Source organism: Maylandia zebra, linkage group LG19, assembly GCF_041146795.1.
Source record: "Maylandia zebra isolate NMK-2024a linkage group LG19, Mzebra_GT3a, whole genome shotgun sequence".
NCBI lineage: Eukaryota > Metazoa > Chordata > Actinopteri > Cichliformes > Cichlidae > Maylandia > Maylandia zebra.
The window spans coordinates 24,533,450-24,561,082 of NC_135185.1; the positions used below are offsets into that span (position 1 = coordinate 24,533,450).

Consider the following 27,633-nt stretch of genomic DNA (forward strand, 5'->3'; position numbering starts at 1 on the left):
CTTCTTTCTTCTTAGCAGAACTCTAACTGCTTCAACTCATGAGATTTTTCATCAAAATCAAAACAGACATCCACCAGTAACTTCAGTGAGTAGACTTAAATTTTATCATGTCCAATTTGGCACACTTTGGAAATAATTCAACAGGTAGTGCCTTACCTTTGGATAAGCCGGCTTATGCCCACTCACTTCGACCACTGGAATTCATGTCTGCCCGTCAGACCACCTAAGACCAAATTTCTCCATCTACACCTCCAATTCTCTCCCCCCTCAACCACCGGACGAGCCCCCAAATGTTAAGGTTCAAAATTGAGGAAGGAGAGTACAAACTGCATCTGAAATACAAAATTAACATCATCATAAACATCTTAAGGCCATCTTAAAGCTATCTGTTACATTGTCAAAGCAATGATCATACTGCAGATTATATTATTAATGCAATGGTAATAATGATGATTATTTAACAATAGCAGTAAAATAATTTCCCTGCTCCACACTCCCTCTCTCGACCTCTGGAACACCAGAGGTCGCAATACATTGTGTCCTCGCTCAGACCCTCTCTAGCCGTCCTCTGGCTCAACCAGCTCCCATTCGAGAACACTCCATGTGTAAGCTTAGGTTTTCTCGGTCCCCCTCTTGTGGCCTCGGACCTCCCTGTGGTCGTCGAGATCTTCTGCAAAGGAAACAAAACACCTTTTCCTGCACCTCCCTAACTTATCCTATTTGGGACTCTTCAATCAAAAGCATGATCCTAATTATGCTCTTAACTTATTGACTTGTATTTATATATATTCTTCAACGTTCCTCATCACTTTAAAATTCTTTAAGCGCTGGTTTCACGTCCGGTTGCTCGCTCTATTTTTCCCTTATCTGATCATCTACATCCTGTGCACAAATTGTCGCTGCTGCAAGTTCCTCTACGCTAATCTTAAGTCACCTTTTTAACAAGAAAATCATCGTAAGCGCCTATTCTACTAAAAGATCCAAAAGAAAACAACCACTTTAATCAATTAAGTTTAAGCATATAAGCAATTACTCCTGTATACATTTCATCATAGCTAAATGCTGCCTAAAAACAACTCCTATGTGTTAACTTCATTTTAACCTCACATTTCCTATGTTATAACCCGTTTTTGGTATAGCCTTTTTATTTCATTTGCTCCTTTTAATTTAACAATACCTTCTAATTCTAGTTTATCAGACTTAACCAAAATATATGCTTTCCTTCCTCTTTGGTCCTTCTTTAAGTTCAGTTAAAAGCTAAATGAATTTGAGGCCTTTTGCCTGGAATCAATACTGTCATGTGTGTTTCTGTGTAATATCTGTCTGTGTAAGCCTACATTATAACCACTACTTCTAGAAATCAAAAGAAATCAAACCTGTTCTCCTCCTTCAACCCTCACTAATTTTCCCCAAAGGATATCTTTTTGTCAACGTGTCCCACAATTTCCCTCTAAGATTTGTACACAGCTTTAAAACACTGGCATTGTATCTTCTAAACAGGATTCAGTTCTTTAATCCTTTAACCTTAACACCAGCCAGTACCACTCACTCAACTGAGGGATCTAAAACTCTACACAGATTATCTAAAAACACAAAACCTCTACACACTTCTAACATGCACATTTACACAACTAAATGGCAGTATTAACGAAAGGAAAAACATTCAACAAATCACTTTAAACCTTAACACAAACAAAAGGAAGCATCTCTATGGAAAAAGAAACCCCTCCACTTGGTTTGACCTGCTGATGTCATATGTGACATCAGCAGGACTTTAAAATGAGGAAATGCCAGGCAGGCGTTTCCCCACACCTGACCCTTATGAAGACTGAAAAGACAAACAAAGTAAGTATGAACAAATGACTTAATCAGTAACATAATAAAATATAAAGAAACATAACTTAGTATTTGTCTTAATTTGCAGAATGTTTGATTTGCCGGCAACAAAACGCTTACACAAACAAACCCGGGATAGTGAGTGAAGCAATGTTACTTAACAAATAGCAAATCATAGCAAATACATAGAAACAGAATAATGTGTACAATGTGCAAAAAAAAAGGTAAACCCATATGGGACAAATGGAGAGCATTGCAACTGCTCCTCCACTTTGTCACAGAGCCACACTACACAAGGCCGCACCTAAAAATGTCATACTATATATCTAACCATGTCTCTAAAACAAACCTACAATTGCAACACAACTGACATTAATGACATTTGCATGCACAGTGATCTGTGTGGATTGTCTTTCAAATACTGTCCCACAGGTTTATTTGTTTACCTTGTACCTTTACAAGCCAACTCCAACCTTTCTCCTCAAAAAGTGACTGATTTGATTATTTCACTCTAATCTCTAGACACTACCTTAATTGTAACCTTATCCTGCATTCAGAGCTCCACCTCCATCTTGCCTAATTTAATGTTCAATCAGACAATAACTGATGTGTGCCACGCTGTCTGCATTCTTTACCTTTATGTTTTATTTATTGGTAACTCATTAGCAAGCTGTCTGGATCAGTGGGTATTCATACTAATAAAGTGAAGTGGATAATGGAAGCGTGTGAAATACTAGTTCAGTAATACGTCTTAATATAAATATTTGATCCCCTAGGTTTGGCCCTCTTGTTCAGATGATAAGTGGGACTGCTTCTATAACTACAAGTCCACAATTACTCTGTGGCTCATTCATATGAGAGTAGAGCATCAAGCAGTTAAAAACTAATGGATCACTGGAAATTAGAACCTTCAAGGTCACATGCATCCCATAGCGTTTGAACATTTAGGCAGGAAATGGAGGCCGTCCCCTAAGAATTACTGCTAGGATAAAGCTCTAGTACTGACTAAAGTTTCCTGATATTTGGAAACATTCATCTCCTCAACATAACAGTGAACAAGTGGCTAAATGGCTTCAATAACCACATTCAGCCACTTTCAGACCATCTTGGTACCAAATTGAAACCTTACAAATGACCTCAGCACTCAAGAGTATCCCACTGGGAAAGGTGAAAAGAGTCTAATTTCTCTGGTTGTTTTGTAACTTGTGGATATTTGTGTTTCAACCACAAAGTAAACAGTGTAAAAAAAAAAAGAAAAAAAAAAAAAGGATGATTTTCAAAAAAGTTATTACTTGTGTAATTACTGTAATATTTTCTCTATACTCTTGAAGGCCTTGTGGTACAAGACGTTGTCTTGATACAATTATGACTGTATAAAATCAGCCACCGGATGGGTATGTTCATAGCATTGTGGTTGATATATCCCATCGTAAATGGTCACGTGTTTAATAAATCAATTGTTTAATGCACAGTACTTTTTTTGTAGCTGACAAAAGCAGTGGACTAGGAAAGCTAACTTCTTCCACTAAACGCCTTACTCAGCATTGTTGGAGTAAAATGCAGTCATTAGGAGAGATTGTCTGTTTGTTATTTGCAAGTAATCAGATTTGTCTGTTAAGATTTTCCAACCTACTTGTTATGGTTGCTTTAAAAAAAAAAAAAAAAAAAAAAAAAAGACCTCCTTGTCCTCCTAGTCTAAGAAATGAAGTTGATTTGGAAATGCCTTAAACTTGGAATTTGTAATATTACTTTCTACCACAGCTGATATCACATTGCATTTTTTTTGTAATGCAATGCTATAAAACATTACTAAATTCAATAATCACTTTACAGATAGTGTGTTTTTTGTAATCTATCATTACTTGCATTTCAAAAGTGTGGCAGTTATCTGCATGATGGTTGGATACATGAAAAAAAAATCTAACTTGTATTTTTTTACCATGCACACTTATGAATATTATTTTCATTTTCATTCTACCTTAAAGTCTAATCAATGAAGCACTCTTTGCCCTGGTTTCCAACTATGGAACAGTAAAATAAAGATACTGTGTGTCCTCATTTGGATAGAGATTTATGTTGGTGTGCAAGACTACAGCCTAAGGTTTAGGTTTTAATTGGTAGTTATGTGACATTGCACCCCAGGCCAATGTTGTAGAGTAATGCAAAAGTAATATAACAAGTAGTGTAACAAATTACTTTCTCCTGGGAATAAACAAGTAACATAATGCGTTACTTTTTGCAAAATTGATGCAAAAAAAAGCCCGATTTTACAGAAGTCTATTAGAAATTGACTTCTCACTTGATTTATGACCTCAGTAAACAGATTCCTGTTAAGGTTATGGCTTATGGCATACTTTATGGCTATCCTACCAGAATCATACTCTCTGTTTCCCCCTCTGTGATAATGTCTGTTTTCAAAAATGCCAAATACGAGGTCTGAAAATGAGAGACCACAAAATATAATTTCATATGGCTACATTTTCATACATGCATGTATCAAATTCATGGAGTAGGGAACTTGACTTTCCGATGATTCACTTCCTTGAGTCAGCTAAACAAATACATTTGCCTGACATCTGTGCCTCCTGGATACATTTACACGCTTTCCCAATTTCCAGTAGCTATCGAAAAGTGCAAATAGCTTCTTTCCTTCAATTCAAAGGACCAGCTGTGCAGATAATACATATGATAGTGTAGTATTTTGTGTAATGTTGTGCAGATGTTTATCCTTTATTTGAACACGAAGGGCTAGGATTCAGAAGCTATGGAATAGAAGAAGAGAGAAAATGAAGTGGTTAAAATTAAAGCTATTGAGAGTGGGGTCTGGATTATTCAAAGCCAACACGACCTTGTTTTGGAAAAGACATGCAGTCACTAAATTTTTCAAGTGTAACTTTCCATCCTTGGAGTGGCATGGAATTAGTTTACGCCACTCAAATGGGTTTGTTGCAGGCACCTCAGGAAAAAAATACTCACACACATTTGCACGTATATACATATATCAGTACAGGAGTGTGGATAACAAACCAAATGAACAAGCATATAAAAATAAATAAATTTGAGAAAAAAAAACTGTAAAAATGCAACTTACTGTTCATCTTTAACCAATTGAATCTGTGGTTTGTTTGTTTTGTTTTTTTTATTAAATGAAATCAACACACACACAAACTAAAACAGTAAAAAGTTGGGACACAACTTCACTCCAATAACAGCGGAGAAATTGCCCAACTTGCATATTTCACACCTTCTTGGCTTTGAGTGATGGCTACACCTGTGCAACACACCATGCAGCAAAACTACAATCTACAGCAGATGATACAGTGAAAATGTACAATTCCACCTGCTCAGCTCTCACAGCTTTGATTTATTCGTCCCAGCTGTTCCTAGAGCTGTCCTCCTACATGGATGATCACAGTAATTGTGAAATAGAATGGACTGTAATTGCCTCCTGGGGGATAAACCACCAGTAAGTGTTGAACTGAAATGGTTTTTATTCCAGATAAGAAAAGCCCAAACAAATGTCTCTGAAGAGTGGAGAAACCAACACATATACCTAACCACAAAAGCACTCACGCATGACCATTAAAACAAAATCAGATAGAACTAGGTGGTTCTCAGCATTAATCCACTGGTCAAGTGGAAATAAATGTAGTCAAACTTTTCCTTTCACCCTACCATTTACTTCCACTTATCCAATACAGGAATACGGGGGGCTGAAGCCTTTCCCAGTTGTCACAAAGCAGGGGGCAGTATATACCCTGGACAGCTTGTCAATCTAATATTAGTGCAACCAATCATGCTAACGGACAATTCAGAAGCACTAATTAAAAAACATGTCTATGAACTGTGGGGGAGGCTGGGGTACCCAGGACCTTCTTGCAATGAAGCAACAGTGCCCCTCCTGTACTGATGTTTATTTATCCCAAATTTTGAGTCACTTGAATTGAACACGATGCTTTACATTGCAGTAAAAATGACTAAAACATTATTTAATACCTGAATTTTAGCCAAAATAGCTGAAATGTTGGTAAAAAGTTTTTTTTAAATTAATATAATTTTGTTGAAATTGGGCTCTTACGATTTGGAATTGCATCAACTATGAAATCCGAATACACTTTTTTTTCCTATTTTACCTTTTGACCTCTCCTGTGACCTTAAATTTGACCTTACAATTTGCAGCAAATCTGTGGCTACATCCACACGTACATGGGTATTTTTCCATTTCTGTTTTGAAAAAAAAAAAAAAAAATCCCATCCACACGTGCAGTTTTTCGTCCACATGTAAACGCAACAAACAAAGTCAAATGCTGTTAAGAGAATGCCAAAGCAACAGGTGGCAATATGATCCTAACCATCTAGAAATGTTGGCCAATCAGAAGTCTAGAAGCCTGGGAGGAAAAGCATAAACAAATTCATCTCACGTAAATAATAACATGGCGCACAGCGTGACGTCAAAAAAAGGCGCACACCTTTGACGTGTGACTGAATCTCTATTTTCCTCGTCCACATGTAAACGCAAAAACTGAGTTTTCGAAAATCTCCAGCCTGGCAGGAGTTTTTAAACATTTTGTTTTCAGTGAGGCCCAAAAGCATAGAAAAAGCCGCATTTCAAAAATCCCCCACGTAGGTGTGGACGCAGCATGTGCAAAGTAAAGGTAGACTGAAATATCCCACAAATAATATATTTGTTTATTTTCTTCACAATGTGATGCTGAAAAGGCATAAAGAACTTGCACAGGTGAAATATAATCCTTATATTTCTTGCATTGGTGTCCTACATTGTTAAATAATAAAAAAGTTTGGTTCTGGAGACATCCAAAAAGATGTAATAATACTGTGAGTAAATAATGAAGTCACACCTAGACAGAACATTTTGACTTGGCCCACCAGGCTGGGGCTCTAAATAAATTCAGTACAGGGCTATGAACAGAGTCCTGCCACACTTAATAATAATAGTAGTAATATGTTTTACATTCAGTCCTTCTTTATCATTTTTATTTGTTTTATTATATTTTTATTCTTATTTAATGAAACAAGATGAAAAATTACTATATATATATGGACAGACAGTTTATGATGAATAAAATGCATCTAAAAAAGTGGACATGGGTCCATAAAGTAAATACATTTAAAAATAAATAAATAAAAAATAAAAGTACATAAAAACTATACAGTCTTTTAAAAGATAGCCAGTTCTTTTTCATCACATAAAAGTCAATAAGAAGCAGCACATTTTATCTCAGAAGCCGAAATTTTTCTGAAAAACTGTTGACCGGTGTAGTGACGCTAGACTGAAATCACACTCAATACTTGCACTCTTGAAGAAAAAAAACAAAAAAACAAGGAGTACTTTAGAGAACAAACAGGCACAGAAGTGGATCCCTGCTGCGTTCAGAATTGACTTTGTGCTTGCAAAGTCAAGCACAATCAATGAAAACACAAAGTTGTTGATTTTCTCAGTCGTCACAGCCATCTTGGCTTTGGTTTCAACATTTTCACAATTAAGTTATTTTGTTGCTTGAAGACAAACGCTCTTCTGCTTTGAAATCATGATTTAGTTAAACATGTCCACGGAGAATATCACACACCATCAAAAGGCAGAAAGATCTTTTTTTTCTACTGAAGGGTGTTTTTATTTATTTATTTTTACAATGTCCAAAATTGATGTCCAAAGCCCAAACCTCCTATAATACATTTTTAATAAACTGTTTATTTGAAGGAGTATAACTAAATATTTATCAGAATGTCATGATTTCAAACAGTTATTTTAGTTACTAAAATATGACTTTTATTGAAAGTGACATTTATTTCTTCAGAATTATTTATTGCTGGTTCACCCATGTGCAAAGACATAAGGATGTCAATCAACCACACCCCAAAATAGTTGCTGAAAGCATGCCTAATCATTAAGTTACAGTGAAACCACCTTTGTGGTGAGATGACCTAAAACTGTACATATGCATAAGACATGTATTACTACACTTAAATCTAATCCTGTCTAATCAGTGCTCTTCTCAGAGAAGTGAAACAGGTGGAACAGTGAGATCATCCAGCAACAGATACTAAATGTAACTGCGCACAGATGTGACTTGCTCTAAAAGGCTGGCAGGTTTCTCACATCGCCACCCTGCTGCTTTCATTAGCAATGAATATGGGCAGCAGTAAAGAGTCTACTGAGAGAACAAATTTTACACTCAGAATCCCACAGTACCAGTGATGATGACAGGCTACAATATCTGCACAACATCAAAATGTATATATAGGTACATCATTTGTTGGATAGACACAGCAGACTGAGTGATTCTGGACACAGCCCTACTAAAAATCAGCTTGTTAGCAATGTAATTGTTAGCATATTGGCATGCTGATGTTAGCGTTTATCTGAAACACTGCTGTGCCTAAATACTCTCTCTCAGAGCTCATAACACAGCTGTGGACTCTCATTCTTGTTGATGTATTTCAGATTTATAGCTTAAATCTACTGAACCCCTAAAAATGAAGAAGTTCTTTTTATGTAGGTCCAAACTTTGTTGGAAACAGACCAAATTTTTGTCATTTTCTCTCTGTACACCACCTCTGTGGATTTGAAATCAAATAATAAATGTTAACTCTAGTAATTAAAGTTATTTTATGCATATTACCCCATTTTCAGAGGCCTAATGACTAATGAGTAATTTCATGGCCAGTTGAAGCATTTTTCCATGTTGTTTCACAACAAATGAAGCAGATATAACATCTGAAGAAAACCTTTGAAGTTACCAAATGAACAATCTTTTACTTTCTTTAGCAGAAGGAAAGCACTGATAGCTCAGCCACTTCCAAATCCCCGAAAGACCACAGTAGACATATAGAGGGTGGGATGACAGAATTATTTCTATGGTAAAAACAGCTTTGCAACATCTACACTGACCTGGTTACAACACTCTCAAGCAGGCAGATGTATTATTGTTAAAGTCAGCAATGAAGAGATTCGTGAGTTCGTGAAAGCACCAGATTGCAGACAAATAGCCTGCAAAGAGCCAGCACAGATCTCATAGAAAGAAACCTTTAGGCAGTATTAAAATGTATTACATTGAATACATTGAGTATTACATTACATTTCAATTTCAGAATATTTTTTGTTTCCTTATCTGACAACAAAAAGTTGCAGATTCTGGAGGCGTGCTTTGCAGAACTATATTGACTTTGGGCTTTGGTAACATTAGCTCTCTACAGATGCAACTGAATTACAGTACTAATCAGGGAAGTAAATAAATATACCACTCTGACCACTCTTCTCTATAGGGCTGTAGGCACCAAGAAAAAACTTTGAATTTAGCATATTCCTTAGTAAACTGTAGCAGATTGAGGTAGTCATACCATAAATCTTAAGGGTTTTTAAAAGGTTTCTTCACCAGCACGGTAGTGTTAAACCCCTTTGGTTCCTACTGGTCAGATTTACACCTCTGCTTTCATTGATTTTCCCTGTCTCAGCAGCCCAGCAGCATTTTTTAATAAATCTTATAACTCAATAGAACAAGTGTAGCCCAAGTGATCCTCACTTGACGCCTCGATCAATCTGTCAGGTCAGTGGAAATTCAGCAGGACTGAAGAAAGTTTAATATACTTCTTAGATATTATAAATGATCAGCGTTCCTGGTTTTGTCTCTGACCTCGACTTTATACCTTTCTTTTCCCCCATTATTGCTACTCACAATGCATTAAAAGTAGGACAGCTAAAGAAAAAGGCCACATTTATTTGAAACACAATATCTGTAATAATGCATGTTCACATCTGGGGGTAATTACTCAGTGTCTGCTACTCGCACATTTGTAATTAGCAGTAGTGTGAAAACTTATAATGTGAGATTAAACTAAATCCATCAGCTTACAAAACATTAAATTGCACCAAAACAAAGACTGATTTCTTATTCCAACTAGATCACACCAAGGAGCAGACAGATAAGGATTTATAGCAACAAGAAAGAGTGAAAGACAGACAATTATTCAGAGACGCTGAGATGAATTGGCTGATTATACATCAAATATCAAGGGGAGTCTTAAAGTCGAGGTATGTTTAGTGCCTATCTAGGTCTGTTATACCTTCATCCATTACTCACAAGGTTCACACAGGTACAAAACAAGGAGAAATCCTAAAGCTAAAAATGGCATCAGTCAGCAGCACCTAAAAAACACCAGAAATAAGGGAAAATGGAGCTGAAAAGTTAAAAGATGACTCAGGATTTCACTTCTATATCCTCCAAAACAAGTCTTAACGAACTGAAGAGATCAAATCAGAGGCTGGCAGTCTAGAAAATCTATTTTTTCTGCTCTATTATTTAGATGATTAATGTGCTGACTACCTCTTTAGGCTCTATTCGTGATACACATAATTGTTATTGATGCAAGCATTCAGACTTTTCAAATCATCACATTATTCCTCAAAGTCTAAAACTGCCTGAGATGCTGTGTTCCTGCCTTTACACAAAGAATTGTGAGCTGGATCATTAACTTCATTTTACAAACAAAGCAGGCAAGTCTTTCAAAAGTGTTTTGCTTTTTAGATTTATTTTCTTAAATAAATTAATCAATATCCATGTATCTGTGTAAAAAAATTAGCCACTGCTACCTTTGTTTTTGGAGGTACAAGTAAGCCAATTCTGCAGATGTGGTATACTAATTACTGACACACCCACTATGAATGCGGGCAGATACTTGCTAATTAGTAACATACAAATAAAATACTCACTCATTAAAATTCGTTAGCTTTGTTATGTTTGTATGAGCTGTGTAAGCTGAAAAATATCTGGAACATTATTATATTTCTTTGTATAATTCAGATGATGAATCATGTGGAGCTGTTGCATCTGCATTTGGCAGGAACTTGTCTTTGTTCCACCTCAAGCAAGGTTGTCACAATATATGGACACAATAAATGCTGATTAACTTGCTACCCTTTTCTACAAAACCATATGAGGCAAATGAAGGCAGTAAGATCATAAAAGTGAACTGATAACTCAAATCTCAAAGCAAATCTACTTTCATGACTTTTTACAGGGTTTTTATTTGTGCCTTAACTCATTTCAGTCATATTTTCAGTCTTCTAAAAAAAAAAAAAAAGATGCAAACCATAAGCCCATCTCAGAGACACTCTTTAGCAAATAACGAGTAGAGACCTGTACCCTCAAAAACAAACAAACATCTGGGCTCATTTACAGGATTAAATAATCTTTATCATGGTCAAATCTAGAAGAGTTAAACTGAATTTGCATTTGAGATTTTAAGGACAGAGTTTATTCTATTTCCCAATCTCAGTAAAATCTATAAAGTTCAGTACATAGAGTGATCTGGTTTTCATTCTCAAACTTTACTGGTAAGTATCAGGGCAAACAGGTTGAATGTGTATATAAGGAACACTTGTGAGAGATTAGAAAAGACCATGCACTTGCTGTATATGTTGCTGCTGTCAGCCACAGCTACATCTCCATCCATGTCTGCTCATTCACTACAGAGAAACCAAGCGCAGAGACGAAAGTGCTGAATTGAGTGTCCGCTCATGTAAGACTAAGGCTTGAGGTGATGTGCTGCAGGGCAGGCTCTTCTTTGCTCTTACTCTTAATATACAGGCCAAGCAGAAAGACTCACATCTTCTTCATTATCTGAAGTACAAAGCAGTTGGCAATAAGATGAAGAATCATCTTTTCAGCTATTGAAATGACGAGTAGCTCTCCTTTAAGCGATCTCAGGGTCAGTGATTCAAGGAACCACATTCTCCTCCACATGCCTACGTACCTTAAGACTACTGCATTTGTAAATTATATCAAGGTAGATATCATTGTAATTATCAATAATGATGTGCAAATTGCAGTATTCAAATATTCGCATTTCATATTATGCACACTTCTGTCTCCCGTCTGTGTTACATACACACACATGCATTGTACTGTAAAGGCAAGTCTTCCCAAAGAGAGGTTTGCTGTTTAAGGAGACTAATCTAATGTCTAATGTTACACAAACAATGAGGTGAACTTATCCAACAGTGGTTGCAATGAGAATATTGTCATCTGCTCTGTAGGCTAATTTGAGAATCTCACTTCCTCTGCTTGAGCTTGTAAAAGACTCTCATTACGACTAAATTTCATTTGCGACAGTAATAACGGTAATATTGTTGCGGCAACAATATTAACAGAATTACAGCAAGCGTTTGTGAGGATTCATGAATAATTCATCTTCAATTTCACCTCATGTCACTTTTCTCACTTTAAAATCCTAAAAAGCTGAGAATCTGTGCACACCTGCACACTCAACGCCTCCAGGTCATGGTTCAATGAGGTCTGGATGCCAGAGTTCTTCCTGACATCCTTTTCCCCCTCAGTCACTGACTGCTCTGACCTTGTCATTGCTGGTCTCATATCTTCTTCCTCCTGAATCCCAGAGGCTTCAGTGACATGGGAATGGGAGTCACTCGTCTTATATAGGCGGAAAAGTTATCTCCTCAAGGATTCTACTGACTCACACTCTACACTATCATCTCACTGTATTTACAAATCTTTATGTACATATACAGTGATTAATTTATTAGATCACCACCCAATGAAAGATTTGAGCCACAGCTGCACTAAATTAACAGTGCTGCTAATTACCAAAATCATTTTTTTAAATGTTTCTGTTGAGGCTAATCCACCAGTGTATGCAAGCTCCTCCATAATCATTGACTTTACTGCTTTTTTGTAAATCGGTAAACCTCATTATTATTTTCAATTAAGCTGGCAAATTACAGATATTAGAAAAAAATGTTTTGGTGGTTAAATATTATGCCAGCCTCAACTTGTGGTCTATTTTTTAAGAGATTTCTTAAATATATTTGTGTTTAGTTCTATAGCACATTTAAAACAACACTATAAGAGTAACTAAATATACAACACATTTACACAAAAAAATCATAAAATTAAACAAAGTAAATAAGATTGTGCATAATGAAAGCCAGGGTACCCTGCTCAGCTAGAATTGAAAGCAAGTGAGAATAAGTAGGTTTTTAATAGTGCTTTACAATGGATGAAAGACTGAGTATTGCTCCAGAGGAGCTGCTACTGAAAAGGCTTTCTCTTCATTGCTTTTGAGCCTAGCAATGTACAAAAGCAGTTGGCTTGCAGACGTCAGTGCTCCGTAAGAGTGTAAGGTTGCTAACGTTCAATTAAATAAGGTTGGGCCAAAACCACTGAGACTCTTAAAAACAAGTAATAAAATTTTAAACTGGACCCTGAAATGAGCTGGAATGTAGGTGTAATGTGATCACGCAGTTCCTTTCCTGTCAAAAGGTGAGCTGCTGCATTTTCTACAGCCTGCAGGTGACAAAGTAACGACTGATCAGAGGCAACATATGAAGAATTACTATAGTCTAAGGAAGAGGTAATAAAAGTGTGACTTACTCTCTGGAAGTCATGTGGCGGGAGGTACTCCTTCACCTTACTGAGGATACTTTGTTGAAATAAGCTTGTCTTCTTTCATAATCTGCTTTTCACATTTTAATGCACAGTCAAAAATCACACGGGGTGACGGTAAGAAGCTAAAAGACAAATGGCACTGTTGTACACATTTGGCTTCCCCAAACAAAATTATTTCTGTTTTGGTGAGTTCATCTCTAACCATGTTTGTACCTCTCTAGGACCGATCACCAGTGCCTGAATAGAAGCATGGCTATTGGTTTGTATGTTTGTCTATACTTTATTCGTCAGTAGTCACATTTGAATTCTGCAGCCTCATATGCTATTCGTGCAATTTGTGTGTTATGTGTATCACTGTATATCCCTGAAGAGAAATGGATGCATTTTGAAACATCTCTGGATAATTTGTATGCACTGTGCATCTCTCTACTTAATGACCTGTCTTATTAATTTCTGTAATTCACAGCTAAGATGATCTATTTTCATCCCACACCATGATATATTTATTTAAAAATTTAAATTATAAATATTTATAACAACAGCAACTTGATTTGTTTATTCTTACTGTAAGGTAAAGCTACTGGGATATGTGACTGAAAGGCAGTAGGATTTTTTTTTAAGGCAGATTAAGAGAATTTCTCTCTTTGTTTGTGAATATGCAGTATAATATAAATCAACATTCGCATGGCTGCTGGTATAAATACTGCTTGTGTATGTGTATGACATAATAATGTGATTTAAACGTGGGTTATCAGAGCAAACATCCCCTACCTACAGTAATCCACTTATGTGCACACGTGTTGCGTCAGAGCAGCCCTCAGGTCTGCAGAGCATTAAGAACCAACACTTCCTGTCAAATGTAAACTGCAAATGTAAAGTCATCTCTGTGCTATGTGTTTTTCACATTTTTTCATATATTCTTTTCATATATGTATGAATTTAAGATAAAATGACAAAACCGATGAGGTGGATAATGTAAGAGGTACGAATGGTTGTCAAAAAGCACTAGAAAAGTGATCCATCTGTTACACAGTAAATAGTACTTTGATTTCCTCAAGATTAACTGCAAACACAATACGCAAGTCAAGAGCAATAAACATTTGTTTTTTGATCAAATTGATTTGACTTTTGTTAGCACTGCTGCCACACAGGAAGCAGATCGTAGGTTCAAAGACAGGCTAGAGCCTTCCTATGTAGAGTTTGTGTGTTTTTCTTCTGCCTGTAAGAGTTCTCTCCGGGTACTCCAGCTTCTTTGCCTTTTGCCCTGTTACAGCTGGGATAGACTATAGCCTCCCTCATTGACCCTGTAGCGGGTGGAGGGAAATGATGCTGTAAAAGAAGAAGATGGATGGATGGTTTAGTTTCCTTTTTCCTGCTGGGAAGGCATTTTTGTATTGTATTGCTAGCATAATGGATGCTTTCCAGCAAAATATCCCTAACCTCTGAATCAGGGTTGGCAGCAGACCATGAAGTGGACGGGGAACCAACTTTAACAGGGGCCACTTGCCTCAAGTCACTTTGCTATTTTACAATTATTCATTTACTTGTCAATTCTTTTCCAGTAATTACAACCATACACATATTGCACACTGATAGAAAATTGTAGTTACAAAACTCCAAAAATACCTGTCTTCAAGGCAAAGCAGGAAAGAAGCACACTAGGATAGCTGACTGTGAGCGCTCAACACATTTCCATTTGTTTTGCAATTTTCAACAAGGGTCGTGCTTTAAAACTAGTGACATGGGTGTTTACGTTTTTCATTACCAATATTGTATGAATTAGTGTAACTTATAGTCAAAGTGTATCCATAGAATTCAGCCTCGGGGGATGCAATTACAGGATACAGAGGCCCATCCATAATGCAAGCACTGCTCTGAACACAACTAAACTGGTTATGCTGCTCGTATTAACAGGGATGTGCTTTTGTGGTGTTATTATAAATGCTTTGGTGATCAGGGGCTCTTTGGTGAGGTTAAGGCCTCAATGCTTCTTTAGGTGTAAAAAGGATTTAAACATGCCTCTTTTTAACATTAACCCTAAAGAAAAAAAGCAAAGCATCTTAATAATATCCAGTCCATTTAAATGTATCCATGGGTGGCTACTAAAGCCAAAAGACATTTTATGCTTTTCTCTGCAATGACAGTCTCAGTATTATGCTTTTTTTTTTCAAAAAACAAAACAAAAAAACATAAACCTGCCAGCTGATATTGATATTTTTATATATTTAATCAAAATAGATTGTGTGGGTGTAAAAAGAGTGGCCACAGGGGTTCTGTGAACAAACACAAGAATAAACACAGAAGGCTCCACAAAGTGCTGCAGGACTTGCTGTAAAGTCTCCAAAATTAGATTTCCCTGTTTATGTCAGTGTGGCCTCATGGCGCATAATGATCTGCAAAGTGAATGAGTTTTGGTTGACCTTTACTTAAGTGGATCTGAAGTACAAAGTGAAAATGTATTTTTTATTATCATTATTTTGTCCTTGGGGCTTGGTGTTGGTAGAGCAAAAAGTGGTCAGTCATATTTATTTGACGCTTGAGCCTTTTTAGTTTGCTGTATGTTGTAGTAAACAACAAAAAGCAAGCATTATTTCATTATCCATGCAAAATTGAAAAAACACAAAGCCTGTTTTAAGCTACGAGGACGATGTTTCTTCAGTGTGTATGTTGTCGGCAGTGAGAATACTTATGCCTACACTCGTATAGTACAGTGTATAACCTATAGACTGTTGTAGGTTGACATCAGCATTTATGAATGGTTATTTTCCCTGTGGGTGGATGTCATACATTTGTCATGTGTGTGCCATGTTGGCCTAGTTACATTACAGTGGTGCCTCTCTGTTTGTTCTTATTAAAATTCTCGCAGTATGAGTTTATTTAAATGTTTGCATGTACAATGCATCATGAAAACACATTAGTTTCTGAATAATTTGACAGAACAAATCTGGACAAGCCTACATTAATTATTGCACGGCAAAAGAAGGAAAAAAATGAGCATGAAAGATATACACGAAAGCCCACGTATGCACACGAAAGCCTTGCATTTATGTCTCTGGACCTTCTATCCATCAGTCATCATTATAAATAAATAATTTCTGACTTTCGCACTCTGAGATGTATACAAATGACAGGGAGCAATAGTGAGTGGGTGGTGAGACACAGAATGTGTACAGGCTGCAAGTGAGCGGGACTCAGGTGTGAAATCAGTAACTGCAGCAACAAACAATATCATCGCTTCTTAATGACAAGTATGAGCGACAGTAAAGTATAAGACTGCACAGCTTTGACCCTTCAGGGCCTATGCTATGCTTAAAGCATAGCCGTAAGCCTAACCTGATATGGCGTATGCACTACATGTTCCAGTATGAATATCCTCACTATCCATTTACTTATTTTGGCTAGAGTAAAACGCCCCGGGTAAAATATTGTGATACTTCTTAGTTTGGTGTAAGCTTAGGTCTGAAACTGTTGATTCCAAAACAGAGTTATGAAGTTCAAATGCATCAAAACACCTGCTAAGAGAAGGTTCAAGCACTTGCCAACAACTGATTCACAACTCCTTGAAGGCGTCATAAAAAATTCAATGTTAAAAGGGAAAAAAAAATGCAAACTTAGTGTACTTCTCCACAAATCAAGCATACCAGCAGAGATGCCAAATGACTTCCATATGTAATACAGCTTACATACTGTAAGTGCCTGATTCATTACCTGGGCATTAAAGTTGTATGTGCCCAGAAAGGGAAGGTCGCAGCCAGATTTACTTTATATAAAACATCACAAGGACAGTGGAGGCCCTGCTAGTACTAAAATACAACCAGGGTTGTAATGGGAGAGGTATCATATGTTTTCATATGAAATACAGTCAGCAGCCTGTTCTTGAGTTGTGGCTAGAGCTACAACAGAGACTGTCAGCTGTTGCCTTAGAAGCCAATCTAAAGGAAGACTTTTCTCCTAAGGCAGCAGTATTCGTGAGCAGTGAAGTAATATTGTGTGGTATACAACCTAAACTCCTTTGCAGATTGAAGAGGAGTTGAATGAGAGGGAAATGGAGGGAGGGGAAGGCCTCTTTGTACACTTTGTCACTCGCCTTAGGGCTGCTTTCTTTGAACAAACCCAAGGTCACACTCAAAGAGTAAGGCCCAGTGAAAGAGATCAAATCAAGAAGCAGGATTTTGTTGTTGGTATTATTATGGAGGCATTGTTTGAAGCCAGTAAGGTTTTAAAGTTTGGAAAGAGTAACAGCTGACATAAGTTGTGGAAAAGCTGCGAGCGGGTAATTAACTTAAACTGTGGAGATGTAAACAATTTAACTGGCTTCTCCTGGAAAACTACAGACGCCATGTTGGAGACTCACGACCCACTTATACTGCCTTTAGCATACTAATGATTCCAAAAATGCATAATGATACCGATATATTACAGCAGCCGTGGCGATGTTTAACTACAATCATAATTCATCACTGCTTCCTCACTAATAGTGTGTAATCAGCTTCTGCCATTCACCATTCACCAAAGCAGAACAACCACTCACTGTTTAACTCTCCACAATTGCCAATCGTGTTTCCTTTTCATTAAAAAAAAAAAAAAAAAAAAAAAAACTGCTCATGAGCTGAATGCAGATGTGCATTTTATGTGCGTTTTAACGTCTGGAGCATCAGCTTGAAGCTCATTTTCAAACAGCAGGCCGAGGCACTACTCTTCAAAGTTTTACCCTAAATTGTATCTTAATTTTATTTAAAACACATCAATACAGGCTGATGAAGCTACTTTGCAATTATCTAGGGGGAATAGATTATTCATGCCAAAATGTATAATTGATGCTTGCAGAATATCTAAAGCAGCACACTATAAGAAACATTTGGCATAGGTCTATCAGGGAAAGATGTTATTACTTCATACTTGGCTGTCACAGTCCATCAAGTCTCCCTTTCATTCACCCCAGGACTTTTTTCAATATGTAGCCACTCATTTTAGGTACGAAACAGCTGGGAGACATTTGCTATTACAGTGCAAATATGTTGTAAAATAAGATGGCAAGGTGAAATTGAGAAATTATGTGTTGTAATATGACAGTTATTGACAGTTCATTTAGCCCCGGCTCCCTTGGTTACTGTTGCTACATCCATCAATTATCTGGTCTCACTTGGCTAAATTTTGTTTGATAACATTGATAGACTTATAAATCAAAATCTGAGGAATTTTCAAGATAGTAAGCCTTCCGTAAGCTGTTGCCAAATACATGTTTGTCCCTCTGGTGACAAGAATTTGGAAGATCCCATTAAAAATCTCTAGTTTGACTTTCCATTTACTGAAATAGATCTTTTACGAGAGAATTTCAACCACTGGATGCATTTTACTGCTGACTCGTATGCTTTTGGCTATAGCTAAGTCAAATTTATAACTTAAAAACATATAGCATTACTTGAAATAGAAAGACCCACACCCCTGTTTTTGGGGTGTGGGTCTTCTGATTGATTTCAGGCTTCTAAAGTTAACTTCTGCAGGGTCAAACATGTTGATTTCATCTGAAAAGTCCACATGAACAAAGCCAACTTTCTGGGACTATGGGATACGATACGACCCTAATCCTCAGCAACTCAAGATCAATTTAAGATCAGTTTAACATGATCATTCCCCTCTTACACCCCCTTCTCACTCCCGACGCGTAATATACCGACGATTTGTCATGTCACGAGGTGTTCCATGGGAACGCAAAAGGTGACCGTCTGCGTTCCTATGCTACACACCGGATTGTGCATGAAATCGAATAGAATGACGCTCCTGCAGTAACACACGTTCCAGTCGTGTATTCCAGCCCAAACCCTAACGTTAACCACCACCTTAATCGCGTTAGATAGTGTTTTCCAAAGCGATTTAAATAAAATAAATGTACAGGTGTAGATTCATTCCAAACGGTTCTCGTGTTTCCTAATTTTTCCGAACTCGTAATATAGGGACGTGTTGGGTGGCCAAAGGCGTAACATACCTATGATTTGTCACCTAGTGTAAAATGTTACGCTTTGGGAGTGAGAACGTGTTGCCTCCTAATGTATTACAATATTAAATCCACTAGCTAAATAATTTTTGATCCCACCTGTGACACCAAAACAAAACTTGTATGTCAGATTATTATTATCATTTGAGTGTCACACAATACAAAAAGCTTTGAGCATATGGACTAACAGCAATGTGCTGGCAGGTATTGCTATTCCATCTCCATCTCTTCCCAACTTTTGCTCGGTGGTCAATAAATCACACCTGCTCCAGTGAAGATTGAGCACACAAAAGGGGATGAGGAACCATTGCTCTTTCTCCTGACCATATTTTACCTTAAGGCTTCTTTCCTAAAAGGGCAGAGATTCATGATCAGGGAAAAACAAGGGGAACTGGACTCCAGTATGCAGTAAAAATGCTGGTTTGTTTTGAAATGTTGCTGTTCTGAAATGATTGAAATGTTAGTTACTGCATCTGCAGTAGATGGGCTGTGTTCAAGCATCCTTTCTCGTTAAATTTAGAGCTCAGCAGAATTTAAGGCACTATTCATCCATCCATTTTCATCCACTCCTTCCAATTTAGGCTCACAGGGGGATTGGAGCTAGCATCCTCTAATTAACCATGTGTAGCCACAGAGATTTCTGCAGGCACTGCTTGCTTAACAAATGCTACATACTCCTGGTTTAGATTTCCAAAGGCTAAAGTCACTAACAAAAATATATAGTTTCATAACATTAGCTTTCATCCAAGAAAGAAATACTACACCTGTTGATAACTTCACTGCAGTGAGCTCTTACTAATCAAGACAGACTTAGTGAATAGATATTTTTATTATTTTTTTATTTTTATTGGACAAATACATTACTACAGATGTACTGGTCGTACCACTGGGTGGAGGTGCTTTACTGTTGCCTAGTTTAAAGAATTCTACAAGAAGGCAGTTTCATGCTTCATTCCAAGAATAATGAGAGCCAAAAACAGAGATTTGCAATTTCCTGTTAGTCAGGAACTTGATGGTCCCATTTGCATGCTTTCTTTTAATATCATTTTGGCACTTTTATGGCTTTATTTGATATTTGATAAAGACGGTGGAGATAAAGAGAGAGAGCGAGCGAGCAGGGGAATGAACATACAACAAAGTGCCAGCCAGGTGGGAAATGAATTGGAAACTCGTGGCATTTTTGCTAGTGTGGTTTATGCCCAAATCAGAGAAAGAGGAAGGGTGGGAACCTGGAGCTGGCCATTTAACCACCTGCTGCAGCATTACTGACTTTTCAGCATTTTCTGTCTTCGATATGAGATAATTAATGTATCTATCTGATTCTAGGAAAGACTGCATAAAAAGCAGTTGACAACACCAACCCACAGTACTACTGTATGCTCGTCTCCCCCCGCTATTCTGTATTACATGCATCCATCAAGTGGGAGTAAACTACGAAGTGGCCCTGCATTGAAGAGCACGACCTCTCCTTCAACCCATCTGTTAATGGAGACGTGTCAAGCAGGGCAACATCTCTTAAGGGTTTGTATAAGAGTTTGTCATTAGCAACTTTTTAATGTTGGTTACTGCCTTTTCACTCTCTCTGTGTCCTTGAATTTATCAAATTTTTATACCCAGAGACATGAGAAAAGACTGCATGTACAGACAATAAAGGAAAATAAATCAGTGACCTGCCTTCAAATTGCATTTCTTGATAAGCTACCAGAATAGAAAACATACCTATCAAAGCACGATTACCTGCTTTTCATCTATTTAAAGCACTGATTGTTTTCCCCCCCCCCCCATGCAAACAGCTCCGTGTAATTTGCTTGAGCTGACTGTTTGCATTCAACCTGTGTGCCTCTAAATATGAAGACACATGAAAATCTGGGTCTGTTGCAAGTTTTCACTATCTCAGGACTACAGCTTTCATGTAAAAGCAATTGCTGAAAAAGCAGACAAAAGAAGACCAGAGGGGAAATAAATTCTTCAAGATGAAAAGGCTGCCGTGACATTATTACACTCTTCAAATTAGCCACGACTATAGAAAGCAGGAGATTTTTAATAGGGGCAGTCAGTTCGTGGAGAATTCACAGTGAGATAATATCATTATGTAACTCGACTTTTTTTATGAAGTTGGGTTTAAAAAAAAGGAAAAGAGAAAAAATGGCCTAGATTTACACTTTGTGTCTATTTCCAAAATTGTGTTTAGTGAAAAATAATCTAGTTTGCGAATAAGTCAACTTGAATTTCTATATCTGACTCAATATCCAGGGGTGGTGGTGCGCAAACATATCTTGCTATATCTCCAGCATGTCTTTCTAATTCTAAATTATCAGCTTGTGCTCATTTTTAAACACTTGCTTTTTATGTCATCTGGCAAATAAACTAAAGTGGTTTTGTGTCTATATACATAGGTCTGCTTGTTGCTGCTGTCAACAACGCTTTACTTCATCATCCTGTCACTCTCATCTGTACTCTTTAACACAAGAAGAGATGCACAAAGCCTGTCAGGTAGAATGACTTGGGGCTATAATTTCACGAGAAATCATGATGGCTTGCCATGAAGAGACAAATCAGCCTAAGAGAGAATGTGGAAACAAACCAGTACTCATCCTTAGCTATGAATTTGGCCAGGTAATGAAAATATTTTAAAGCGAAAGAAATAGACATGACAGGGGATTAAATATAACCCTATATGTCAGAGGTGGTTATAGTGCATGTATGAAGAGCTAAAAAATGAGTAAAAGGCAAAGGCCACTGGGACACCCTCCACTGGATAGGCAGACCCTTAAGGGTTTTGCTGCCCTGTGTGGCAGATCTGTCAGCTGAAGCACGTTTGAGACTGGCAGAATGCCCAGGATGTTTGCGAAGCTTGACTTGGGCTGACCTCAACATCAGTTACTAACACAATGATTCATTTTCTTATGCCTTAACATCTGCCAGTTAAATAACCTCACAGTGACAGCCTCAACAAGATGCTAAGATATACACAATATAATTAACATCAAAGTAGCAGGATTGGGGAAAAAAAGAAATTCATAAGTATGTGGATGTCAAAAATTAATCTTGATATCCACAGGGATCTAAGGGAAGCTGTGTGAAACATTTCTCAGTTCAGTCTAATTGAATAGATAAAACGCAAACTGCCGAATCGCACTCAGCTTAGCATTCAAAAGCTTTGCCGTGATTGTCGCCTATTAATCCATGTTTCACAATGCTCGAGGATGCCACCACTTTAAAGCTAATGCTGTATACCCTTTTTCCATTTCAAACCAGCGAAGCATTGCTGCCAAATGCAAATCATTCACCAAACGCAAGAGTGCACACATTGTTCTGTCAAGAGCTATTTAGAAATGTTTCTCGGATAACATACAAAACCATTTTAACAAAAACAGGAGTGAGAAATGCTGAAAAACAATAGCCAGTAATGCTACCAGTTTCTGTGTAATGGTACACACCGTGCATGTTATTGGTTCTTCTGAATGACAAGCAAGCTACTCAGTTTCTATGGTCAATTTCCTCTTTTCAAATACTACAACAATAATGACCAGTGCATCTTCAAACCCACCAATTTTCTACATAGAGAAAATCAGAAACCTGCTCATCTGAGTTAAAGTTCTTTAAAAAAATTTCCAATCTTTAGGCCAGAACAGCTTTAGCAGCATCCGTCATCTTTTAGAGACAAAGTGGTGGTGAAGGTCCAGTGATTTGCAGGCAGCAGAGCTACACTGAGATGGATGGGCAAAAAATCATCCATTGTGAAGTCAGTCTTCAAAACTCCAGGGACATTTGCCTGACTTCATTCACAGTCACCATTACAGAGTGACTCAGGGCACAGGAATGAATTTCACTTCAGTTAAATTAGCCATTACTGATCTGAGAAAGCTGCATTCTTTGGGGGGAAGGTACGTGAATGTTGAAAAAGGTGAACTTCAAAAATGGCAAGTGTGAGGTAAAGAGTCAAGAGGGAGTGGTAAGCCACCTTTCTAGTACCAAATACAAAATTCCCTTTAAAGCATTTGTTTACTGTTGTTTTAGGACTGAAATTAGTTAAAGGGGAATCGTCTGGTGTGGGGCTAGTAATACACAGCAGTCTTAACTACCAAGATTTTTCACCATTTCATTTCATTCAATTCATTCATTCAAAATGAAATAAACACACAAGTGCCGAAAACTGCAGTTCCTTTATCGGCCATTTGAAGCTGATGCTCACATGTTAATTGAACTGAAGGTGTTACAGACACATATGGCAGATGTGCGATCAAGCAAATGTTGAAAAACAAGTTTTATCTACTTACCAAACATCCTTGGAGCATTATCTACTGGTGCGCTGTAAAAGCTATTTTGCTAACTGAGTTTAGGTCGCTATAAATACATATAATAAAACATATTAACATTCTGTTGGTCTTTTGTTGGATTCATTGCTTTGCCTACAGTGTAAGTATTTCACACTTTTGTCCTTTACTCTTTAAAAACATGTTTCCTTTGTCCATAATATATTACTAACATACAATAGGACAAAGGGCAATATACACTCACTTCCCACTTACTTAGATAAACCCGTTCAACTGCTCATTAAAGCAAGTATCTAATCAGCCAATCATATGGCAGCAGCTCAGTGTATGTAGCCATGGTTAAATGACGTGTGGAAGTTCAAACCAAGAACAGGATGGGGAAAGAGGGTGATTTAACTTGGTGTGGTTGTTGGTGCCAGACATCGGTAGTATGAGTATTTCACAAATGCTGATCTACTGGGAACTTCACACTCAGTCATCTCTAGGAGTTACAGAAAATGGTCTGAAAAGGAGAAAATATCCTGTGAGCAGCAGTTCTCTGTGCTTTGTTGATTCCAAAGGACAGAGGAGAATGGCCAGACTGCTTCAAGCTGATAGGAAGGCAACAATAACTCAAATAACCACCCATTACAGCCAAAGTATAGAAAGAGCATCTCTGAATGCATAAAATACTGAATCTTAAAGAAGATGGAACAGCAGCAGAGTCTGTAGTTTACGTGGGCTCATCAAAATTAAACAACAGAAGATTCATGTTGTCGTCTCAGAATTTGGCTTAGACAACATGAATCCTGCTTTGTATGCAGAGTTCAGCCTGGTGGTGGTGCTGTGATGGTGTGGGGGATCTTTTCCTGGTTAATTTTGGCTCCTACTTTCCAACAAAACATTTTTTTAATGCCACAGCCTAGCTGAGTATTTTTGCTGACCGTGTCCATCCATTTATAACTACGGTGTGCCCATCCTCTCGTGGCTGTTTCCAGAAGGATAAACACAAAGCTCAGATCATCTCGAACTGGTTTCTTGCACATGACATGGAGATTACTTTTCTCAAATGGCTTCCACAGTGATCAGGTCTCAATCCAATAAAGCACCTGTGGGATGGGGTAGAACGGCAGATCCACATTATGGGTGTTCAGCCAGCAAATCTGCAGCAACTGTGTGATGCCATCATGTCAATATTGACGAAAATCTCTCAGGAATGTTTCAAGCACCTTGTTGAATCTATACCAAGAAGGATTGAAGCAATTCTGCAAACAACCGAAAGTCCAACCAGGTACTAGTAATTTGTAATTAAGTGTCCTATGATTGCATATTTCTCAAATATTTACATTTTTTCACTCTTTTTCCCCCTATGTACTGAAAGGGTTGCTGTCTAGTTGTCTGGTATTCATCTCATAAATTAATCAGTTGATCCATCTCTAAACATTACTTGTATCTATTACCCATTTTGGGGACCTTTGCCAAGAATTTCATTTGTGACACACTGTTTTTCTTCCTTGCATGAAGAAGAAAAAATACAAAACTAATTCCAGCATCTTCACTTTTGACTTGTGAGGTTTCCATGCTCTCCATAATGTATTACTTTGCTTCTCTTTAAATCAGGTAATAGTGAACAACAACAACATATTCTCAGATGGGTCCATGCTCCAATGCATTTCCATTTAGAGGTCCTTGATTTAAAAAGATTTGGGAGCATTTGGCTTCATCTTGCCTCAAAGAACAGCCCTTGGCAGAAAAAAAATAATGCAATGAACCCTTTAATAGTAGTTGTGCAACGAATGGCAAAGTAGATGGCACCAGATAAACCACAAGCTGCCAGACACTGAGAGAAAGAGACGAGAAGGAGGAGGAGGGCAGGGAGAATATCAAAACAAACCCCATGTTCTAAACAGATGCACAATAGCACATGTCCTCCATGGAGCCAAAATCACTTCAGCACGTATTATGCAAAGCAGTGCAATACCATATTTGCATGAATTACAAAAATGATTTGGGCCAGTGAAGCTGGTGCAATTCAAATGCCAAAAATAAAACGAAATGAAGAAGAGTATCACATCCACGATGTGGTTAAAGCTTAAAATATACATTTGGAGCTCTCATTATTTTGAATTCTCTGACACAAAAGCATACAGAAGTGCAGCAACTCAACGCCTAATGGTGACACATGAAGCAAAGAAAACCTGCGAGCTATAAACTTTGAAAGGATAAGGAAGGAAACTAAAGTATTTACTTGAAGACTGTTAGAGTGATGCTGAAGTGCAACAACGTCCCACTGGCCCTCACACAATGATATGCGCGCATAAAGACGCGATGGTATCCATACTGAACCATGTTTGCACACTGCAATTATTGGAAAGTGTCAAAGCGTGATATGAACTTAATCCTCGGCCACGCCCTTGAAATCCACGGGCAAAATACATTCATAATAATTTTTTAAAAGTTCAGACAAGCTAAATATATTTGAGCAGTTTGGAGGCAAAGCGTCTCACCTGTGCAGCCATGAATGAGAGATCCATACTGTTGCTCCGTTCAAGCCAAGGCACTCAACGAAAGATGCGAACGTGCGTGTTTTCTTTTCTTTAATTCCCCGTCAGAGCATTTGCCTGCTTTTGTTTACTCGACATCCACCGACTCCGCAAGTTGGTAGGTGGACTTCACGTGAAGCGCATGTCGAATATGAAGAGTGGAAAAGAATATGAGGAGGAGAAATGAAGGGGGATAACGAGGAAGGAGGAAAAGGGAGGGGGCGAAGCAGACGGGGTAATGAAGAGATGTGGCTGCGAGAGAGACAGCGCGAGTGAGAGGGAGAGCGTGGAGGAGGCAGGGGAGCCGGACTGCCACATAAAACGGAGGAGGTGCAAGTCCTCCCTCTCTGTCCTCAGTCTCTGTCGCTCTTCGTGTGTGTGTGTGTCATGCTTCTTTCTCTTTGTGCCTCCCTGCTGTTTCTTTGTCTCTTCAAGCTGCGTTGTACGTCATTTTCTCATATTTTACCTTTTAATCGGTTTTTTTACTCATTTTCTTCTGTTTTATTTCATAAATCAAAAATGAATGAAAGCGGGGAAAGTATTTTAATCTTTTCCCACAATGAGACTGCATTTCCTAACAAAGACAGCATTCAGTGCTATCATTTTTCATGGAGATTGTTCCAGTCTTTCATTGTGGAGAACAATTGAAAATGTTTTTTTGCTTTTTCAATCATTGAATCTAAAACTAGGAACTATAGCTCTTTATTCTTTTGGTTTATATGCACTGTTTTTTATAAGAACTGAAGAGTTCTTTAATGATGCAATGCATGTATAAAATATATTCACTCTTCAATTCAGAGAAATCTGGATTTCAACATAACAATAGCACCTTTCCCAGAGCTGGGTCTTTTAATACCCCTTTACCATCTCTGTGTTTGGGAACAAAATCTAGAGCAGGGATGTGAAACTCTTTCTAAATTGGGCCAAACCGGTGAAACTGCCTTTTCTATATTTGCTTAAAGTCTTAATATGAGGAAAACAAGTGCAACTTCTACAGTAGATCTCGGTTTTTCTACATGATAACTGTGTAAAATTACAGACAAGATATTTCTTGAGTAGATTAAAAACATGAACTTTTGCTTCATTTAATTGTTTATCTATTGCTTTACTCTGGTGTAGTATAAATTGCAAAATACTCTTAGAAGTTAAAAATCTATGCAGTCCTTCACAATTTCCAGATTGTGGGCCAGACTGGAGTCTTTGCTGGGCCGATTCTGGACCCCCAGCCTTATGTTTGAGACTTCGATCTAGAGTCTGTTCTGAGAATTTCCACCAACGAAGACTGGTGCCACTGACAAACCGCTGATACTGGCACACCACCACAAAATTTCTGGGGCCAGAGTGATATCAGTGGCTTCAGGAGCAGCTCTGAGAAATTCAGATGCAGCTCACGGATTTCGCCCATCATAATTTCCTTCCTGCCTTCTGCTAATAACACTGCATAACACTCGGAGTTCGTCTAAATGTGGGCAAGTTTTTATAAGATTCAACCGGCTGTTTGTCCAATTTTGTTTGTGACCTTATGGGGAGAAAAATACAGTTCTTGAACAACAGCAACAAAAGTAACATAACTAAACTAA

General features: G+C 37.7%; 1 protein-coding gene across 1 annotated transcript in view; it reads right to left on the bottom strand.

The window, feature by feature from the left end:
- Window positions 1-26,402, bottom strand: part of LOC101470258 (uncharacterized protein C14orf132) — a 34,542-nt gene extending 8,140 nt beyond the window's left edge. The window contains exon 1 of the mRNA XM_012921066.3: window positions 26,018-26,402. Coding sequence (XP_012776520.1) covers window positions 26,018-26,044 — 27 coding nt within the window. The 5' untranslated portion in view covers window positions 26,045-26,402. The remainder of the gene's footprint in view (window positions 1-26,017) is intronic.
- Window positions 26,403-27,633: the final 1,231 nt, after the last annotated feature.